The sequence below is a fragment of the Mesoplodon bidens genome (assembly GCF_964165515.1).
Source record: "Mesoplodon bidens genome assembly, chromosome: 12".
In the NCBI taxonomy this organism is placed as follows: Eukaryota; Metazoa; Chordata; class Mammalia; order Artiodactyla; family Ziphiidae; genus Mesoplodon; species Mesoplodon bidens.
In genome coordinates this window covers 79,535,916-79,552,624 of record NC_138168.1, presented here as the reverse complement: position 1 = coordinate 79,552,624, position 16,709 = coordinate 79,535,916, and the positions used below count along the sequence as shown (strand labels likewise).

The window sequence follows — 16,709 nt, the reverse complement described above, 5'->3', positions numbered from 1 at the left end:
CTGTCAAACAATTAAGACTGCACAGAGGAGGTGGACCTTCTGTGAGTTCCCTGCCTCTGGAGGAGTTCAAGGGAAGGCTGGGTACTAGCTAGACAGGGACATTTTAGAGATGATTCTTATTTCAAATAGAGAGTTAGATGATCTAGATTCTAAAAGACCTTAGGGTCACTTCCAACATTGTGATTCTATGATTATAAAGAGATCTTTAACTTCTTTAGTAATTTATCCTGTCTGATAATTTCTCATTTCCAGAAACTCTTTCCATATGTCTGTACTCTTAAAATAACCATACATTTATTTTAATCCCTAGATAAAAGTAAATAACTAGGAAAAGGAAATTAAAACACTGAGCATCAATTATGTGCTGGGCTTGTCTTGAGTACCATATGTAGATTACATCATTCAATCCTAACGATAACTGTAAGAGGTAGATCCTTAAATTATTTTCCCATTTTACATACAAGACACTGAAGTTCAAAAATGTAAAGTCATATGCCTCAGATCACACAGCCAAATGATTCTGGAGCCTATATTAAAAACCCAAGAGCCTCGCCTCTGAGCCACCCTGCTCAGTGTGTCTCTCTTAGCCTCTCCCCTCTTACACACTCTGCTGTAGACAACAAACCAAGAAAGCAGAAGGGACATCCTTCCAAACCAAGCCTGCTGATTCCAAAATGAATATTTTTTCTCCTAGCTTCAATTCTGGCCATTAGAGTTAAGGAAAATGTGAACAGTGTGAAGGAAAATAAGCTGTTTTAAATCCATTATGTAAGTTTAATTTCTGATTCACTGATTGAAATGTCTGGTCGATAGGAAACGTGAGTGGCTAATGTAGATAAAGTGACTACTTTTCTCAGCATTAGATTATTTCGAGACAACAACAACAACAAAAGGTGCCAATCTATAAAAGCTTTTAAAATGTACTGCAATTTTAACTATTAAAGATTGTCAAATAATATATTATCCATATGTATAATAAATCACCTGGATTTTTATTTGGGAATTTTCATAAGGTAACTTAAAAAAAATCATTAAGATAACAAGAAAAGCTGAGTTTGGTAGAAACACCACCCCAGCCCCGTGGATGCTTCTACCTCTGCAGTCATTCTGGACTTTATTAATAAAGTAAGTTTCCAACCTCAAAAACAGAGCTTTAGAAAGCATTATGAAAACTCTTCCTGAGACCATTAATGTGTCAGTAAAACCACTTGACAGTGTTTTTCAGTAGTAAATCTTTGGAATCATAATCCCATGAATGAGCACTTTATTAAAGACCTCAAGTCTTTTACTGCCCATATTTTTTTAATAATTTGTATTATTTTGGCAGGAACTTGATCCCAAAGTGAATGTGTTTCACAAGTCTGAACAACATTGCATCATCAGTCATTTACAAGTAAAGACACATATAAAAGAGGAATAAGTTCTGTATCTTTAATGTGCTTTTGCAATACATTGTCATTTCCTACTGCTCATCTCCAGGAACGCACTTTTATAGACAAACTCAATTCTTCATAATTTTCAAGGCTTGATAATTTAATAACTACTATCTATAATCAAATTAAAATCATTCATTCACTGAGGAAATTTGCATAGCTACTTATTTTTATTGTTCCGCTGACAAATAGTATTTGGCACCAGACTTGTATGTAGGAAGTAGCTGTGAATATACATGTAAAGGGGATTACTGATAAAAGCACAACAACATAATGACTAGGGTTCAAGTCACTTTGCCAGTTAATAGCTGTGCATACTTGAGAAAAGTACATAACCTCTCTGAGTACTTAGCAAAATGACTATGTTAATGGCAAGTGATTGATAAATGGTGACCATTATACTAATGATTGCTGCTAGTACTAACATAAAAAGTCTGAGAGTCTTAAACTTCACCAAGAAGGTTTACTAATAGTTAGAATATTGAAAGTGTAATTTTGAAAAAATTTTATGTATATGGTAAGACAAAGCAAATGAGTAAATATTATTGTTAGGATCCAAAAGATACTAATATAAAGTTAAAAGATATTAATTTATTAATAAATTAATTAATTTAAATTTTTTTAATTTTTAAATTAATTAATTTTAATTAAAAGTAATATTCTAATTAACTCTAGAATATTACTTTTAATTAAAAATATCAGTATTAATTTATTACTAAAAAAAGTATTTCTAGCTCTGTCCACTGAAAGCAATGACACCCCAATAGCAATGAGCACACCTAAAGCCTGAATCTTGGTTTCTAAGCACCATTCCCCAGTAAAAGGAGCCAAAGCTCCATAGAGAATAGGCTGCTTTTAGTTCTGTGGTCTGAAAATTGTAAGTGAGCCTAAGATATCATCTTTTGTCAAAAGGCAAGGAAACATTGAAAGACTAAAGGAGTCAGGTTATAAGGTCACAGAGACCATCTTGAAGGGACTCGTCCTGGCCAAACATGGAGGATTGGAAAGCCAAAAGGAGAATAATTGATTGTAACATAGTAAGTATCAATAAATAAAAATCCATGTGTCCATAGAATTGAAAATAAAAGGTAAGAAAACAAAAAGCTTTTCTTTATGTAAGAATGTCAACTAATAAGTAGAAGGAAGGATGAAATTAGAATATTACCACTTTGCCACCCCTGATGTAAGTTAATCCAGAAAAGAATCAATGGATGATAACATCACTAGGTCAACTTGATGCAGAACAGAAATACCCTGCCAATGATCACCCCACAGATACCTGACTTAACTGCAGGAAAAAAAAAATGTACCTTTACACTAGAGATATGGGCAATCAAACTTAGTTTCAGCAACAATAGAAAAATCTAACACTATCTGCTTCTAATGCAATGCAATATGAAGTATACAACTTTAGCTTTGAAATATTCTTGCCAAAAAAAGTTTAACCTGGGGACTTCCCTGGTGGCGCAGTGGTTAAGAATCCGCCTACCAATGCAGGGGACACAGGTTCAATCCCTGGTCCGGGAAGATCCCACATGCCGCAGAGCAACTAAGCCCGTGCACCACAACTACTGAGCCTGCGCTCTAGAGCCCACGAGCCACAACTACTGAAGCCCGCGTGCCTAGAGCCCGTGCTCTGCAACAAGAGAAGCCACCGCAATGAGAAGCCCACTCACCACAACAAAGAGTAGCCCCCACTCACCACAGCTAGAGAAAGCCCATGTGCAGCAACGAAGGCCCAACGCAGCCAAAAATAAATAAATAAATAATTTTTAACAAAGGTTTAACCGGAATCCAATACAGCCCCTAGATCCAACTTTAAGTGTATAGGGCATAGATAAGCAAGTTAAATAACATCTTGAAGAAACAATCAGACCACTGCTCTGTACTCTGTACAAGTCAAGAATATTTTTTGAAAAACTATAAAAGGCTAAACATAACAAATAAATGCAATGAATGAACCTAGACTGAGCCCCAATTTGGGGAAGAAAACAGTTATAAAAGACATTCTTGTAGAAAATGATGAAATTTGAATGTCAATATTAGGTGGTTATTGATTATCTATTGCTGTGTAACACATTAGCCCAAATTTAGTGGCTTAACACAACCAACATTTATTATCTCACAGCACTACGGGCCAGAAATCTGGGACTGACTTAGCTGGGTGTTTCTGACTCAAGGTCTCTCAGAAGGTTAGAGTCAAGCTGTTGACCAGGGCTACAGTCATCTCAAGATCCTCTGGAGGAGGATTCACTTCCAAGCTCACTCACATGGTAGCTGACAGGCCTCGGTTCCTGGGCACCTGGGCCATGCAACAGGCTACCTGAGTGCCCCACCACATGACAGCCGGTGTTCCTCAAAAGCAATGATGCAAGGGAATTCAAGAGAGTGTATCTAAGACAAAAGCCACAGTGCTTTCATAACCCAATCTCATAAGTGAGATCCCACCACTTCTGACATATTCCACTCACTGGAAGTGAGTCAATTCATCCAGCCCACAAGGGGAGGGGGATTAAATTCCACCTCCTAAGGAGTACAAAAAACGTGTGGGTCTGATAACGTCCAAGGAGGATATTGTGGCATTATTGTTGACTTTTAGATGTGATAATGGTATTGTGATTGTGTACGGTAATGTCCTTATTCTTAGAATATATATGCTGCTGTAGTCAGAAACAATACACACGATGTCTAAACCTATTTTGTGTGTGTGTGTGTGTGTGTATACAAAGTAATAAAGCAAATACAGCAAAATGCTAACAACTGTTGCATTTGGGTGGGTAGTAAATGGATGTTCATTGTATTCCTGTCTATACATGTTTGAAATTTTTTGTAAGAAAAATTTGGAGAAAAATAATTGAGTTATTTGAATTGTGTCCGCTCAAAATTCATATGTCGAAGCCCTAGCATCCAACGTGATGGTGTCTGGAGATGGGACCATTGAGAGGTAATTACATTTAGATGAGGTCACTAAATGTCATTACCTCCCAGCCTCCAGAACTATGAGAAATAAATGTCTGTTTTTTAAGCCACCCAGTGTATGGCATTTTATTATAATAGCCGAAGCAGACTAAGACAAGATGCTCAGATGATTGAAGTGACTTGATAACAGTGATAAAATTTTACTCATTTCACAAAGTTAATGTGACAGAAGAAGAAATCCAGTGGTAAGAAGGGCTTTTGATACAGAGAACTGGGGGGAAATAGAAACTATTATCATTGCTGTGGATCACTTTCATATTCCAACCTCTCATCTCACCTCGGCTTGGCAGTGAGGTCACTGTAGACCTGGAAGACCCACGAGATGATCCCACAAAGATGGCTGCTTCTACTGCATCCCACCAACTCCAGAACCCCCGTCACAGCCTGTGGGACACCACTGAACCTTCACCCTTCATGGAGCCTCTCTTTTTCAGCATTAGTCATTCCTTAATTTTAAACTCCATCTCCTTTAACTCTTCCACTTTCTCCTATGTATTTTATTAACTGATTGCACTAGCTCACTTTTGCTTTTGGAAATTAATTGTTATTATTAATCCCATAATTAGTTTCCTTGACACAAAAATTTAAAAATATAATTAAAGGATTATGTAGTGTTAAAAAAAATACAGTATTAATTCCTATGCTCAAACAGGCCCCAGCTAATTTAAAAGGTAAAGCAATTCATTGGATAAATAAAAGTTTGGAATTAAGAGTCACTTCCCTTTGGCAATATCTCTCAAAATTACAAACCCCATATCCTTTGACCCAGCAAGTCTACTTCTAGGATTTTTGTCTTGCTGATATAGTCTCACATATGAGAACTGATAGATTATTCATAGCAGCCTTGTGTAATAGTGTGTAGTGTCTTACCAATTTTTTAAAAAGTAAATAAAAACATAGAGGTGCAGAGTATGTTGCCATTTGTGTTAAAAGTAAATAAAAAGAATAAACATATGCATATATATATATGTAGAATATTTCTAGAAAGGTATATAAGAAATTGTTAACAGGTTGCCTCTAAAGAGACCAACTGGGTGGCTGTGGGGAAGGGATTGGGGGACACTTCTCATCACACTCCCCTGTGTCCATTTAGAATTTTGTATCTTATGAATGCGTTACCTATTTGCTCAAAAATTAATTTAAAATTTTTGTAATCCTTACAGTTTAACCAAATAAGACGTATTAGCTACAAACTTTTTACTTTTAAGTGTTTTGTATTTCTTTTTTTCTAATTAGAAAAAAACTGTATCCAATGGCCAGATCAGGGCACTGACTCCCATGGGGCCCCAGACCTCCTGCTGAGAGGAGCCTTTGAAATTGCAGTCAATAACACTAGTGTGCCCATCCACATCTGGTTTTCAATTTCTGCTTCATAAACATGATCACAGATGCACACACACGCTCCACATACTGTACCTGGTTCAGCTTGTCTTTCTCTTCAACGCAGGAGGCAGCTTTTTTCTGCTCTCTGTTTACTTCTGAAGCCAGCCTCATGATTGTTTCTCTGCTAGCTTTTGCCTCCATCTCATGGACACTTTTAGTCTCTTCAAGAGTAACAATTTGTCCTTTCACAAATGCGTTTTCCTTGCACAGCTCTCCAAGCTGAAGAGAAAGCGATCACAGCTGTCCCATAAAAATTAATAATTTCATACCACTCTAAGCAATTCTGATCTATAAACCCCAATGATCGCATTATCACATGAAAACAGGAAAAGAGCTATCCCCCTCCATCCACTCAAAAGGTAACTTTTTCAAAGGCAGCCTCTAAATGCTCCTGTTATGCGCAGACCCAGTGGTCAAATTAAAATTAATCAAAAGGTAGCTACAAGGCAACAATGATGAGAGTTCAGCCAAAAGCTTCCAGACAGAACAAGCATCAGCAAGTCCCTGGCTGCTAAATACTCAAGGGCCGGTGATGCTCCTGCAGAGTTACAGCAGGCAAGGAAGCAAGGGCGTTCTATTCAGCCCACGTCCACTGGCACCAACTGCCTGCAAGGCGTTACCTGGCACAGGGTGGGGACATACAGAGAAGAAAGCAGGACTCTCTTTTTTTAAAAGAAAATCCTTCTTATTAATATAAGCATAGAAAAATCCTGAATAACATGCTTAAACAATGCATTCGAGTGGTTAGCTGGGAGAATAAGGCTTGTATGATTTATAAGGAGGGAAAAAAAAAACCAACCAGGCTCCTTGGCCCCAGGGAAACAGCCACGCAGACAGCTCAAGGATGCCTGTAGAAAGACCCAAAACTCCTCATGACAGGGTCAGCATTTGTGTTAGGACAATCAGGGGATTTTAGCCTCAGCAATTTGCCAGCATGGTGCCCTGCTCCTGATTCAGTGCTGTTCCCTCTCTCTTGAACGCTTTTCCTCAATATTTGTATGCTTCTTCTCCAACATCCTTTCAAAGTCCCCAGCTCAGAGGGGCACTCCTCGGCCAGTCTACCTAAAGTAGCATCCCATGCCTCTAACCTGCTTCACTCTCTTTCCCCATATCCTCATTTGTTTTTCTTCTTTGCACCTTTTACTACATGGGATAATACTGGATATTTGTTTATTTCCTCAGCATCTTTAACCACAGCAATGGAAGCTCTAGGAGGGCACAGACTCAGTCTCGTCTCATTCACTGCTGTAATCCAGCACCCAGAACAGTGTCTAGCATACTGTAATCACTCACTAAATGTATGGGAAATGGATGAATGAATGTCAAATAAGGAATCCCTTCTTTTCTACTGTTTCCTTAGAGTGTGTGTGTACATGTGGTTATAAGGGCGATAAAAGTAAGGGAATGGCTTTGAAATTGCAGTGGTTTTGTTCACCTTCTCAGGGGAACACCTAGTGACTGTTCAAGACAGTAGCCTTTTTGCTCTTGGCCAGTGAGTTTTTGGTTTTTGTTTTTTTTTTTTAAGACAGGGACTTGCTCAGGTGATTGGGATGCTAAAACTCTAGGGTCCCAGTATCTGTTAAAAAATGTAGGTTATATTATCATTCAGGTATGGTGAGGCCAACAGATCAGGAGACACTGAAACTGTGTTACTCACAGTTTCTGAGACGAAGGGGCACACGATGCCATGCAGGGCCACCCAGGGAGCCCCAGGGCCAGTCAGGAGACAGAGAGAGCCAGGGGAAAACACGTTTTCCACAGGAAGGAATGGGTGAGGCAGGGAGAGCAAGCTTAGAATTGCCTAGTTTGAGTAATTTCAGTGGGTCCTGGAGTGTAGGAGCCGTCTCTAGTTGTCTGGCACCTGACCCTGGGGTGATTAGTTGGATAGTGGCCAGAGTATAAAAGCCTGATAGAGGACGTGGCTGGGGTATGGGCTCTGTATTGGTTGGTTTGCATATGAAAGCTGGGCACCCAGGAGAGTCATTTACTAGGAATTGGCTAATCCTGGGACCCAGTCTTTCCTGGGTCAGCAAGGCCCCAGATGTCAAAGCATTCGAAGTACAGAATATAAAAAGGCAAGACTAATACAGTATTAACACCCAGATCAGCACCTGGAGATAGTCTCTGATGAGGGAAAGGGTGCCTGAAAGAAAAAGCTTCTTAATTGGCTTTTCTTTCCCCCACCACTTGGCTTTAAAGATAACCCCCCAAACTACAATGTGAAGTGGACTTTTATTGCCAGGCTCCTGGTCACATGATAAAGAGGAGGAGCTGAATCCAGCACCTTGAGGGTATCAGACAGACCCCAGGCCTGAGCAACCAAAACCCATGAGTGAGGTGGAACTTCCTGAATCAAAGTGTTATCATTTCGCAGCTTTCACAGAGTTCACGTGGGACGCTTACTAATAACCCACTGAGGGGAGGCCTTTAAGAATGGCTGCATCGGGCTTCCCTGGTGGCGCAGTGGTTGAGAATCTGCCTGCCAATGCAGGGGACACGGGTTCGACCCTGGTCTGGGAGGATCCCACATGCCACGGAGCAACTAGGCCCGTGAGCCACAACTACTGAGCCTGCGTGCCTGGAGCCTGTGCTCTGCAACGAGAGGCCACGATACTGAGAGGCCCGCGCACCGCGATGAAGAGTGGCCCCCACTTGCCACAACTAGAGAAAGCCCTCGCACAGAAACGAAGACCCAACACAGCCAAAAATAAATAAATAAATAAATAAATAAAATACAGGCGTCCATGTATTTAAAAAAGAATGGCTACATCCCCAGTGGTCACTGCAGTGCTGTTTACAATAGCCAAGACATGGAAGCAACCTAAATATCCATCAACAGATGAATGGATAAAGAAGATGTGGTATATATACACAATGGAATATTACTCAGCCATAGAAAAGAATGAAATAATGCCATTTGCAGCAACATGGATGGACTTAGAGATTATAATACTAAGTGACGTAAGCCAGACAAAGAAAAATATCATACGCTATCGCTTATATGTAGAATCTAAAAAAAAAGTTATCCAAATGAACTTATGTACAAAATAGAAATAGACCCACAGACATAGAGAACAAACTTATGGTAACCAAAGGGGGAAGGGGGGAAGGGATAACTTAGGAGTTTGGGAGTAACATACACACACTACTATATATAAAATAGATAACCAACAAGAACCTACTTCATAGCACAGGGAACTATACTCAATAATTTATAATAACTTATAAGGGAAAAGAATCTGAAAAAGAATATATATATATAATACATATATATATTACTGAATCATATGTATATGAATCACTTTTCTGTACACCTGAAACTAACACAACAGTGTAAATCAACTATCCTTCCATTTAAATAAATAAATAAATATTTTTTAAAAAAAAGAATGGCTGCATGGAAATCTATCAGGAAGCAAGGATATGAAAGGTTTATAAATGAGCAAAGATATGGTGTCCATTCAAATAGCTTCAGGCTCTCTAATGAATCACTACAGTCCAGGTAGTGATATAATTAATTTCCATCTCCATGGCAACCTACCATTAAAGTAGGATTTTTATTTATTTGGCTTTAGTGTAAAATTAAAAAGTACTTTAGAGATAATCTTAACCTTATGCTCAAAAAGTATCCCAAAAATGACACACAGCTGGTTTTGGTTTTGGTTGTGTGTGTGTATGTGTTTCTATCTGTAACTAAAACAAACAAAAATCTTCCTAAAACAAATCATTAAAATGAATAATTCGTTGTATTTGACAACCTAAACACATTTTAGACAAAAAATTCAATCCCTTCTGGAGAATAATTAATCTCAAATAATGCTAGAAAGAATCTTGGAATTGAAGCTCAGAGAGGTGATATGGTTTTTCCAAGGTCAGGCAGTCAATTAATACTGTACTAGGGCTCCTGTCCTGTTCTCCTGCACCCCCAGACTCAACCACAGCTCTTCCTTTATGGCACACTTCAGAATGACCACTAAATGTATAGTCTTTTTAATCTCCATAGTAATACCTTTAGAATTAAATCTTCATCTGATGCCTTTTCATTCTTCTTCCCTGGATCTAAGCAGTCATGAAGTTGAGCCAGGAATTCCTCATGTTTGCTGCAATTCTGTGAGACTTGATCCTTATTCTCCTCGTTTTCCTTTAAACATTTTCTGTCGGGCAAATAACAAATAAGTCAAGTTTTAACACCAAAGAAGATAACATTCATCAAAGTTCAGAATTCAAGCTCTCTGTTGGGAAATAACCAATAATCATTTCAACACAACACAGTTTCCCAGACACAGAGCATGATATCGTCTTGCAAGCCCAGTTAAAGAGGGAGAAAAGTGGAAACAACTCTGGGGCACGTACACTTTGCAGAAATGTAGGGAGATCTTTACGGCATCTTAGCAAGGGAGACAGATTATCTGCCTCCTGTTCCTGACATTTTTGGATCTGCAGAAGTGGAAGGTGGTTCTCTAGATCACACATGGATCCACTCAGCCATGAGTCTCTGCTGCGGCTTCATGGGGAAGAAAGAGAGTGATGCTACATTGGGTCTAGAGACCATGCTTTGGTCACTACACAGTGATCCATAAGGGTTACTTAGAGCTTTCCCTGGCTCATGGCCAAGCATAACTATAATAAAAAATACATCAGAAGCAGGGGATATGCCCACCCCTGGAAAAGAGAGGTGTTCAATCATCAGCAAAGATCACTACTAGTTTTTGCACATCCAGAATTTTTAAAGAGTATTGGAATGGGCCAATCAAGGAAAATCAGTCAATTTATGCTCTGCTGTGAATATTTTATTTCAATCTCAGACAGGTTTGCTAAAATAGCATAGTCTATTTCTAATTCTTTAAATGTCAAAAACTAAGAGATCATAAAAAACAGACATATTTTAAAGGCAAATTAGGATCATTTCAATAATTTGGCATCATTTTTTAGTACCCTAGATAATAAACATGATTATTGCTTTCCCTTTTTACCATGTTGAGTGTTTACTGCAATTCTTTCACGCTATTCAAAGATTAACAAAGCATGTAATTGCATATACTCAAAAGCATATCATATTTCTATTTAGAAAAAATGTATCACAATAAAAGACCAACATCAATATATCTCTAAGTTCTTATTTTCAGCATATGAAAGGTAATATTTATTCAGTCTCTCTCATTCATTTAAGTCATAGTTAATGCTATGGCTCTGATTTATTTATGTATATGATTCTATATATTTACTCTAAGATTTCAGTCTTACTTCTCTGTTCCAGGAGTTTCTAAATTATTTCCACTTCTATTTGCATTTCACTTTAACCCAACAAAGTCCCAGGCATCTATCATAAAGACATAATCACATAAATGTGAAAATATGAATGCACATGGGTACTCACTGCATCTTAGTTTATAATAATTTTTTGACTGGAACTAACCTAAGTGCCTAAAGGAAAGAGCCAAAAAAACCGGTTAAGTAAATTATGATATTAACAGGCAATGGAATATCACTGGCGATTTAAAAATGATACAGTGAAAGACTTTTTAAGTATTTACAACATATTATTCAGGAAAAATAGTTCACTACATGATGCCATTTATGTACAACTGTCTGAAGATCTGTTCAACAAAATGTTAACTATAGCATTTCTGGAATTGTAAGGTTGTGAGTAATTTTAATTTTGGGGGGCACTTTATTATATCTTTAAAAACTTTCTTATAATGAATATATATCATTTTATTACTCATTTGTTTAATAAATATTTATTGGGCACTTACTATACTACTTACTATGCTTAAAGGTGCTAAAGATACAGTAGTAAACAAAACAGATAAACATCCCTCATGGGGCTTACAACCTAGTTGAGAAGATGGACAATAATCAAAAAATAAATGTATGTAAAATGTATAGTATATTATAAAAGGGTTGGAGACAAAAACAATTAAGCAGGAAAGGGAGTAGGAAACATTTGGGAGGAGTGGGGTGAAATTTTAGATGTCGTCGCTAAGATCAGGTTAGTGGCAATGGGAAGTGTCAAAATTTAGACTTATTTGGATGGCAGAGATAGATGATGAGATTTACTGAAGGATCAAGGAAAGAGAAACAAGGATGATCCAAGATTTTGGCCCTGATCAACTAGAAGAATGGAATTATCATTAAACGAGATTAGGAAAAGCACAGGAGGATTTTGTGGAAACACCAGGAGGTATTTTGGACATGTTCCATTTGAAATGCCTGTTAGACATCCGCATGGAGATGCCCAGTAAGTTGTAAGATATGTGGGTCTTGAGCACTGGGAAGAGGTCCAGGCTAGATCTAGAAACTACATGCTCGTGGGGGGTCGCAAGCATGTAGATCATACTTTAAGTCATGAGGCTGGATGAGAGTGAATTTAGATAGAAAGGAGAAGAAAGTCAAGGACTGAGTCCTGGGGCACTCCAGTACTTGGAAGTCAAGGAGATGAGGAGGACAAAGCAAGAGACTGTGACAAAGCGGCTAGAGAGGTAAGATCAAAAGCAGGCACGTGCAGTGTCCTGGAAGCTAAAACAAGAAAGTGGTTCAGGGAGAAAAGCCAACTGTTGGCTCATGTACTGGAAGGTCAAGTAAGATAGGACTGATCACTGAATTTGCAACGCGTGGTCACTGGTCACCTTAATGAGTGGCTTCAGTGGAGTAGATCTGAGAAAGGAGAGAAACTGTTACAGTGAGTACATATAAACATGTTCCAGGAATTTGGCAGTACATGGAAGGAGAGAAAGGACAGGAGCTGGAAGCAATGGGTTTTTGTTTTTATCTTTTTTCTTTTTTTCCAGTACGAGGGCCTCACACTGTTGTGGCCTCTCCTGTTGTGGAGCACAGGATCCGGACGCGCAGGCTCAGCAGCCACGGCTCACGGGCCCAGCCACTCCGCGGCATGTGGGATATTCCCGGACCGGGGCACGAACCTGCGTCCCCTGCATCGGCAGGCGGACTCTCAACCACTGCGCCACCAGGGAAGCCTTGTTTTTATCTTTATAAGATGAAATAAGTAAAACAAGTATCAAGTATTTTATTAGTAAAGTGATTTAAGTTATTATACACAGAATTTTTAAAGTGCATCTTAAGAACAGGTAGCTCCCAATTTTATCTCAATAATCAGAACTAAACCTAGATTTCCTGAGTTCTCTGCATAAACTGGCAATAAACCCTAATGAGGAGTGTTCAGGGTGGTCTGGGGTGTTCTGGGTTTCTGGGGTATTTTTATAACTAGCTTCTGAATAAACCCTTCCCCCTGTGCACTATTCCAGCACCTCCACTTAAACCTCTACTTAGAGGAAATCTTCCAAATTGTATATATCTAAGAATTTGCACCCCTAATCCATAGGGCATAAATATGCTTAGGACAACGCCATGTTTGTTAAGATTCTTGGTGACATTTAGAAATGAGCTTGGAAAAAATTTTCAAGACTCCAAAGATATGTGAGGTCAATGATTTTTTTTTTTCAAAAATGCAGGGGACACAGGTTCGAGCCCTAGTCCAGGAAGACTCCACATGCCGCAAAGCAACTGAGCCCATGCACCACAACTACTGAGCCTGAACTCTAGAGCCCGTGAGCCACAACTACTGAGCCTGCGTGCCACAACTACTGAAGCCCATGCGCCTAGAGCCCGTGCTCCGCAACAAGAGAAGCCACTGCAATGAGAAGCCTGCGCACTGCAACAAAGAGTAGCCCCCCCTCACCGCAACTAGAGAAAGCCTGCACACAGCAGCGGAGACCCAACACAGCCAAAAATAAATTAATAAATTTATTTTTTAAAGTTAAAAAAAAAAGAAGTTAGTATTTTAACACTAGCCCCACTGAGAAGTATATTGAAATATCCTCACTGCAATTTCTCGTCCAGTTCTACAACTTTCTTCTTTAACTCCTGGCTCTCCTTGATTGCAGACTGAGCTGTGATTTTAGTTCTAAGTTTAGAAGTGGAGAGGGCCGCTGATTCTTCTTCTAGCTCCTGAGCTCTGTCTCTCAAAGAGGTGAGGAGAGACGATTTTCTGGCATTGTTTTCTCCATAGTTCTCCATTTCAGCTTTCAACTCTTGACAGGAAACTTCTTTGGAAAGCATCTTGGATTGCAGTTCTCGAAGCTAACATGGAAAAGAAGTAAAAAGAGGGAAAAGATGTCAGTGGTATAAGTTGGAAGTACCTTGAAAAAATCCCAAAATCATAATTTAAAATTCCGATCTTTTATTCATGACTTCATCCGACTTTACTTTTTTTTCTTCATATTTGTTTCCATCTTACCAGCTGGGAAATTATGCCTAAATAGTGGACTTCATAGTCTGTCTTTTTCAAAAACCAATTGAGCAATGTCTTGTGGTAACTGAGTCTCACTCAAGAGACGTGTGGTGTATTTTGCAAAAAGCAATAAAATATTTTGCAATGAGAATTCATTTTCTAAATCTGTACTACTGCTATTGCTGCTCACGATGAAACAAGGAAGCTGCAAGGTAGGCTATTTGTAATTTCATGGCCATAGCTGTTTCCCAAGTCAATACAGACTATGCGATGTATCACAGCATTTCTCCCCCTGGCCTTCTGGACCCTTACTGTGGGTGATAAAGAAAAATAATACTCGGATTTCTGGAAAAAATATAGGAGAAAAGGAAAATCATTATAGGATTTATACAAAGGAAACGTTTTAACTTTTATGAATTCTGTGGCATCAAAATGCTGAACACAGTAGGTGCCTTATTAAGCTACCAGATCCACCCCCATTAGAAAACTTTATGAATGCATCTATTTTTTTGGAACTGTTAAGTATGCATGCATACACACACACACACACACACACACACACACTCAACTCATCTTTCAGTGGGATCCTGGCAGCCTAGTGAGACTGCTAGTTACCTCACAGGCAAGCCTAGGATTCCTTGGGGCCATCAGGCTATAAGCACATTGAGTCTACAGAGAATCTCCCAGAAACTCCACAATAGACCTGATCCAGCCCAGAGGGTAAATGGATCCCAATCATCTTCCTAGAATTTCCCCCAGACAACCAGAACCACAAGAAAGGGATTCAGATTACCAACCCCAGAGCTCCAGATTGCAAGCAATCCACATTAAAGGCAGCTACTCCCAGGGATGCTTACAGCCATCCAAAGCCCACACAGCCCAAACCCCAAGTCCCCAGGTGCCCCCAGGTGCTCTCAAGGATGTAGAGCTCCCCTGAGATCCAGAATCTAGCACGGCAAATGCACCGCCTTTCAGGAGTTCTCCACAGCTAGAGGGTAGGGGCACAATAAGAGAATAAGCGTAAACTTTGCCAAAAAGTTTAAAACTGTTTCCCTTTGTCCTATTTCTAATCACCTCTATACTCTGCTTCGCTCCATAAGAAGCTAACAAGGCCATCTGTGAGTTATGAAGACACAGACTCTCACCTCAGACTGAGCAGATTCAAATGTGACCAGAGTTGCTGCAAGTTCACTCCGGGCAGCCTCGGCCACATTCCGCTAGTGGTTTAACTGCTCCCGAGTAACTGCGACTTCCAAGAGATGATCGTAAGTTTCCTGAGAGGGTTCCCCAGAAGACAAAATATACAAAGGAGAGTTAAACAATCTTTTCCATGCAGCTGTGCAAAGCAAGATTAAGTACAGAAGCATTCTTTGTAGTCCAAATATGTTGGAAAGGCTGCCCAGAGATGTGCTTGGTTCAGATTATTTCATTCTCCTTCTCAAAATTCTAAGGGAAGCAGGAGGCCGCCCGGGAACGAATGATAGGCTCCCCCAGGACGGTAGTGGAGTTTGACATTGGTGGTTTCTCTTATTGCAGAGCACAGGCTTCAGTAGTTGTGGCTCAAGGGCTCTAGAGCGCAGGCTCAGTAGTTGTGGCACACGGGCTTAGTTGCTCCACGGCATGTGGGATGTTCCCGGACCAGGGCTCGAACCCATGTCCCCTGCATTGGCAGGCAGACTCTTAACCACTGCGCCACCAGGAAAGCCCTATCTTGGGGTTTTGAAGGTTACTCGGATGAATGCCTGAGGCCAGAGATAGTGGTCATGCCTGGAGTCCTTCTCCATCCAGAAGGGAACAGCTCTCAGCTCCACTGATGGCTGCAAATGCAGAAATATGGATCCCAGCATGGCCTCATTACTCTAATTTTGCAAGACAAGTCCTATATTTGGGCTTTTTGAAGTAAAAATTCCCAGTTTTTGCCTCTGGGTAACTAATTTAAATTGAAAAAAAAACACCATATGATCCCAATAAACACATCTGCAGAGCAGATTTGATGGGTTTGGGCTGTGGGTCCGGATGTAACCTCGGGTTCTGTTTCTGTCCTATTCATGCCATAACACCTGCTTTCTGAAGGAATTATTCCAGAGTTTGGACAGATACCCACCTCTATGAAGTTTCCAGGGCCTGAGGTCTTTGTGAAAGACATACAAGAATGCCATTCATTTTTGAAGGAATATGAAAGAGGTCACATAAAGGAGGGTTTCCCTGGAATATCTAGTGTCCTCGGGGGACACACCAGTAAAACCTGTTTATGATTCTGCCCGGCTACTGAACTGCCAAAGACTACTGTTTGGAAATACTCATGAATGCAAAAGTCATCCTAAAGCCCGAACTTCACAACAAGCGTTGTCATGACGAGTGTGTTTCAATCCACAAAATGCTAAACAAAACCTTCAGCGCACTTAGTAACAGCCAATGTTTGTCAATTACAACATATGTAAGAAGATGGTAGGCATGTACTCCTGGGGACAAAGCATAAAACAATTAACTGCATCTGTTAAGAGAACCATATCCTGTTCAGCCTCACCCAGCATTCAGAAGGAACTTTTCCACCCTAAACACTCCAGCAATATTTTCTAAAATAAGCCATGTGAGGACCTAAGTCACCTACAAGAGGTCTGAGCTACAGCATGTATGGACCATTTTCTAAAATTCCTTAGGGA

The 16,709-nt window shown here is 39.7% G+C and overlaps 1 protein-coding gene across 1 annotated transcript in view; it reads right to left on the bottom strand.

Moving 5' to 3' along the window:
- Positions 1-16,709, bottom strand: part of CCDC170 (coiled-coil domain containing 170) — an 87,655-nt gene that overhangs the window by 40,030 nt on the left and 30,916 nt on the right. The window contains 5 exon segments of the mRNA XM_081251263.1: positions 5,829-6,014; positions 9,805-9,949; positions 13,639-13,895; positions 15,192-15,263; positions 15,267-15,320. Coding sequence (XP_081107389.1) covers positions 5,829-6,014; positions 9,805-9,949; positions 13,639-13,895; positions 15,192-15,263; positions 15,267-15,320 — 714 coding nt within the window.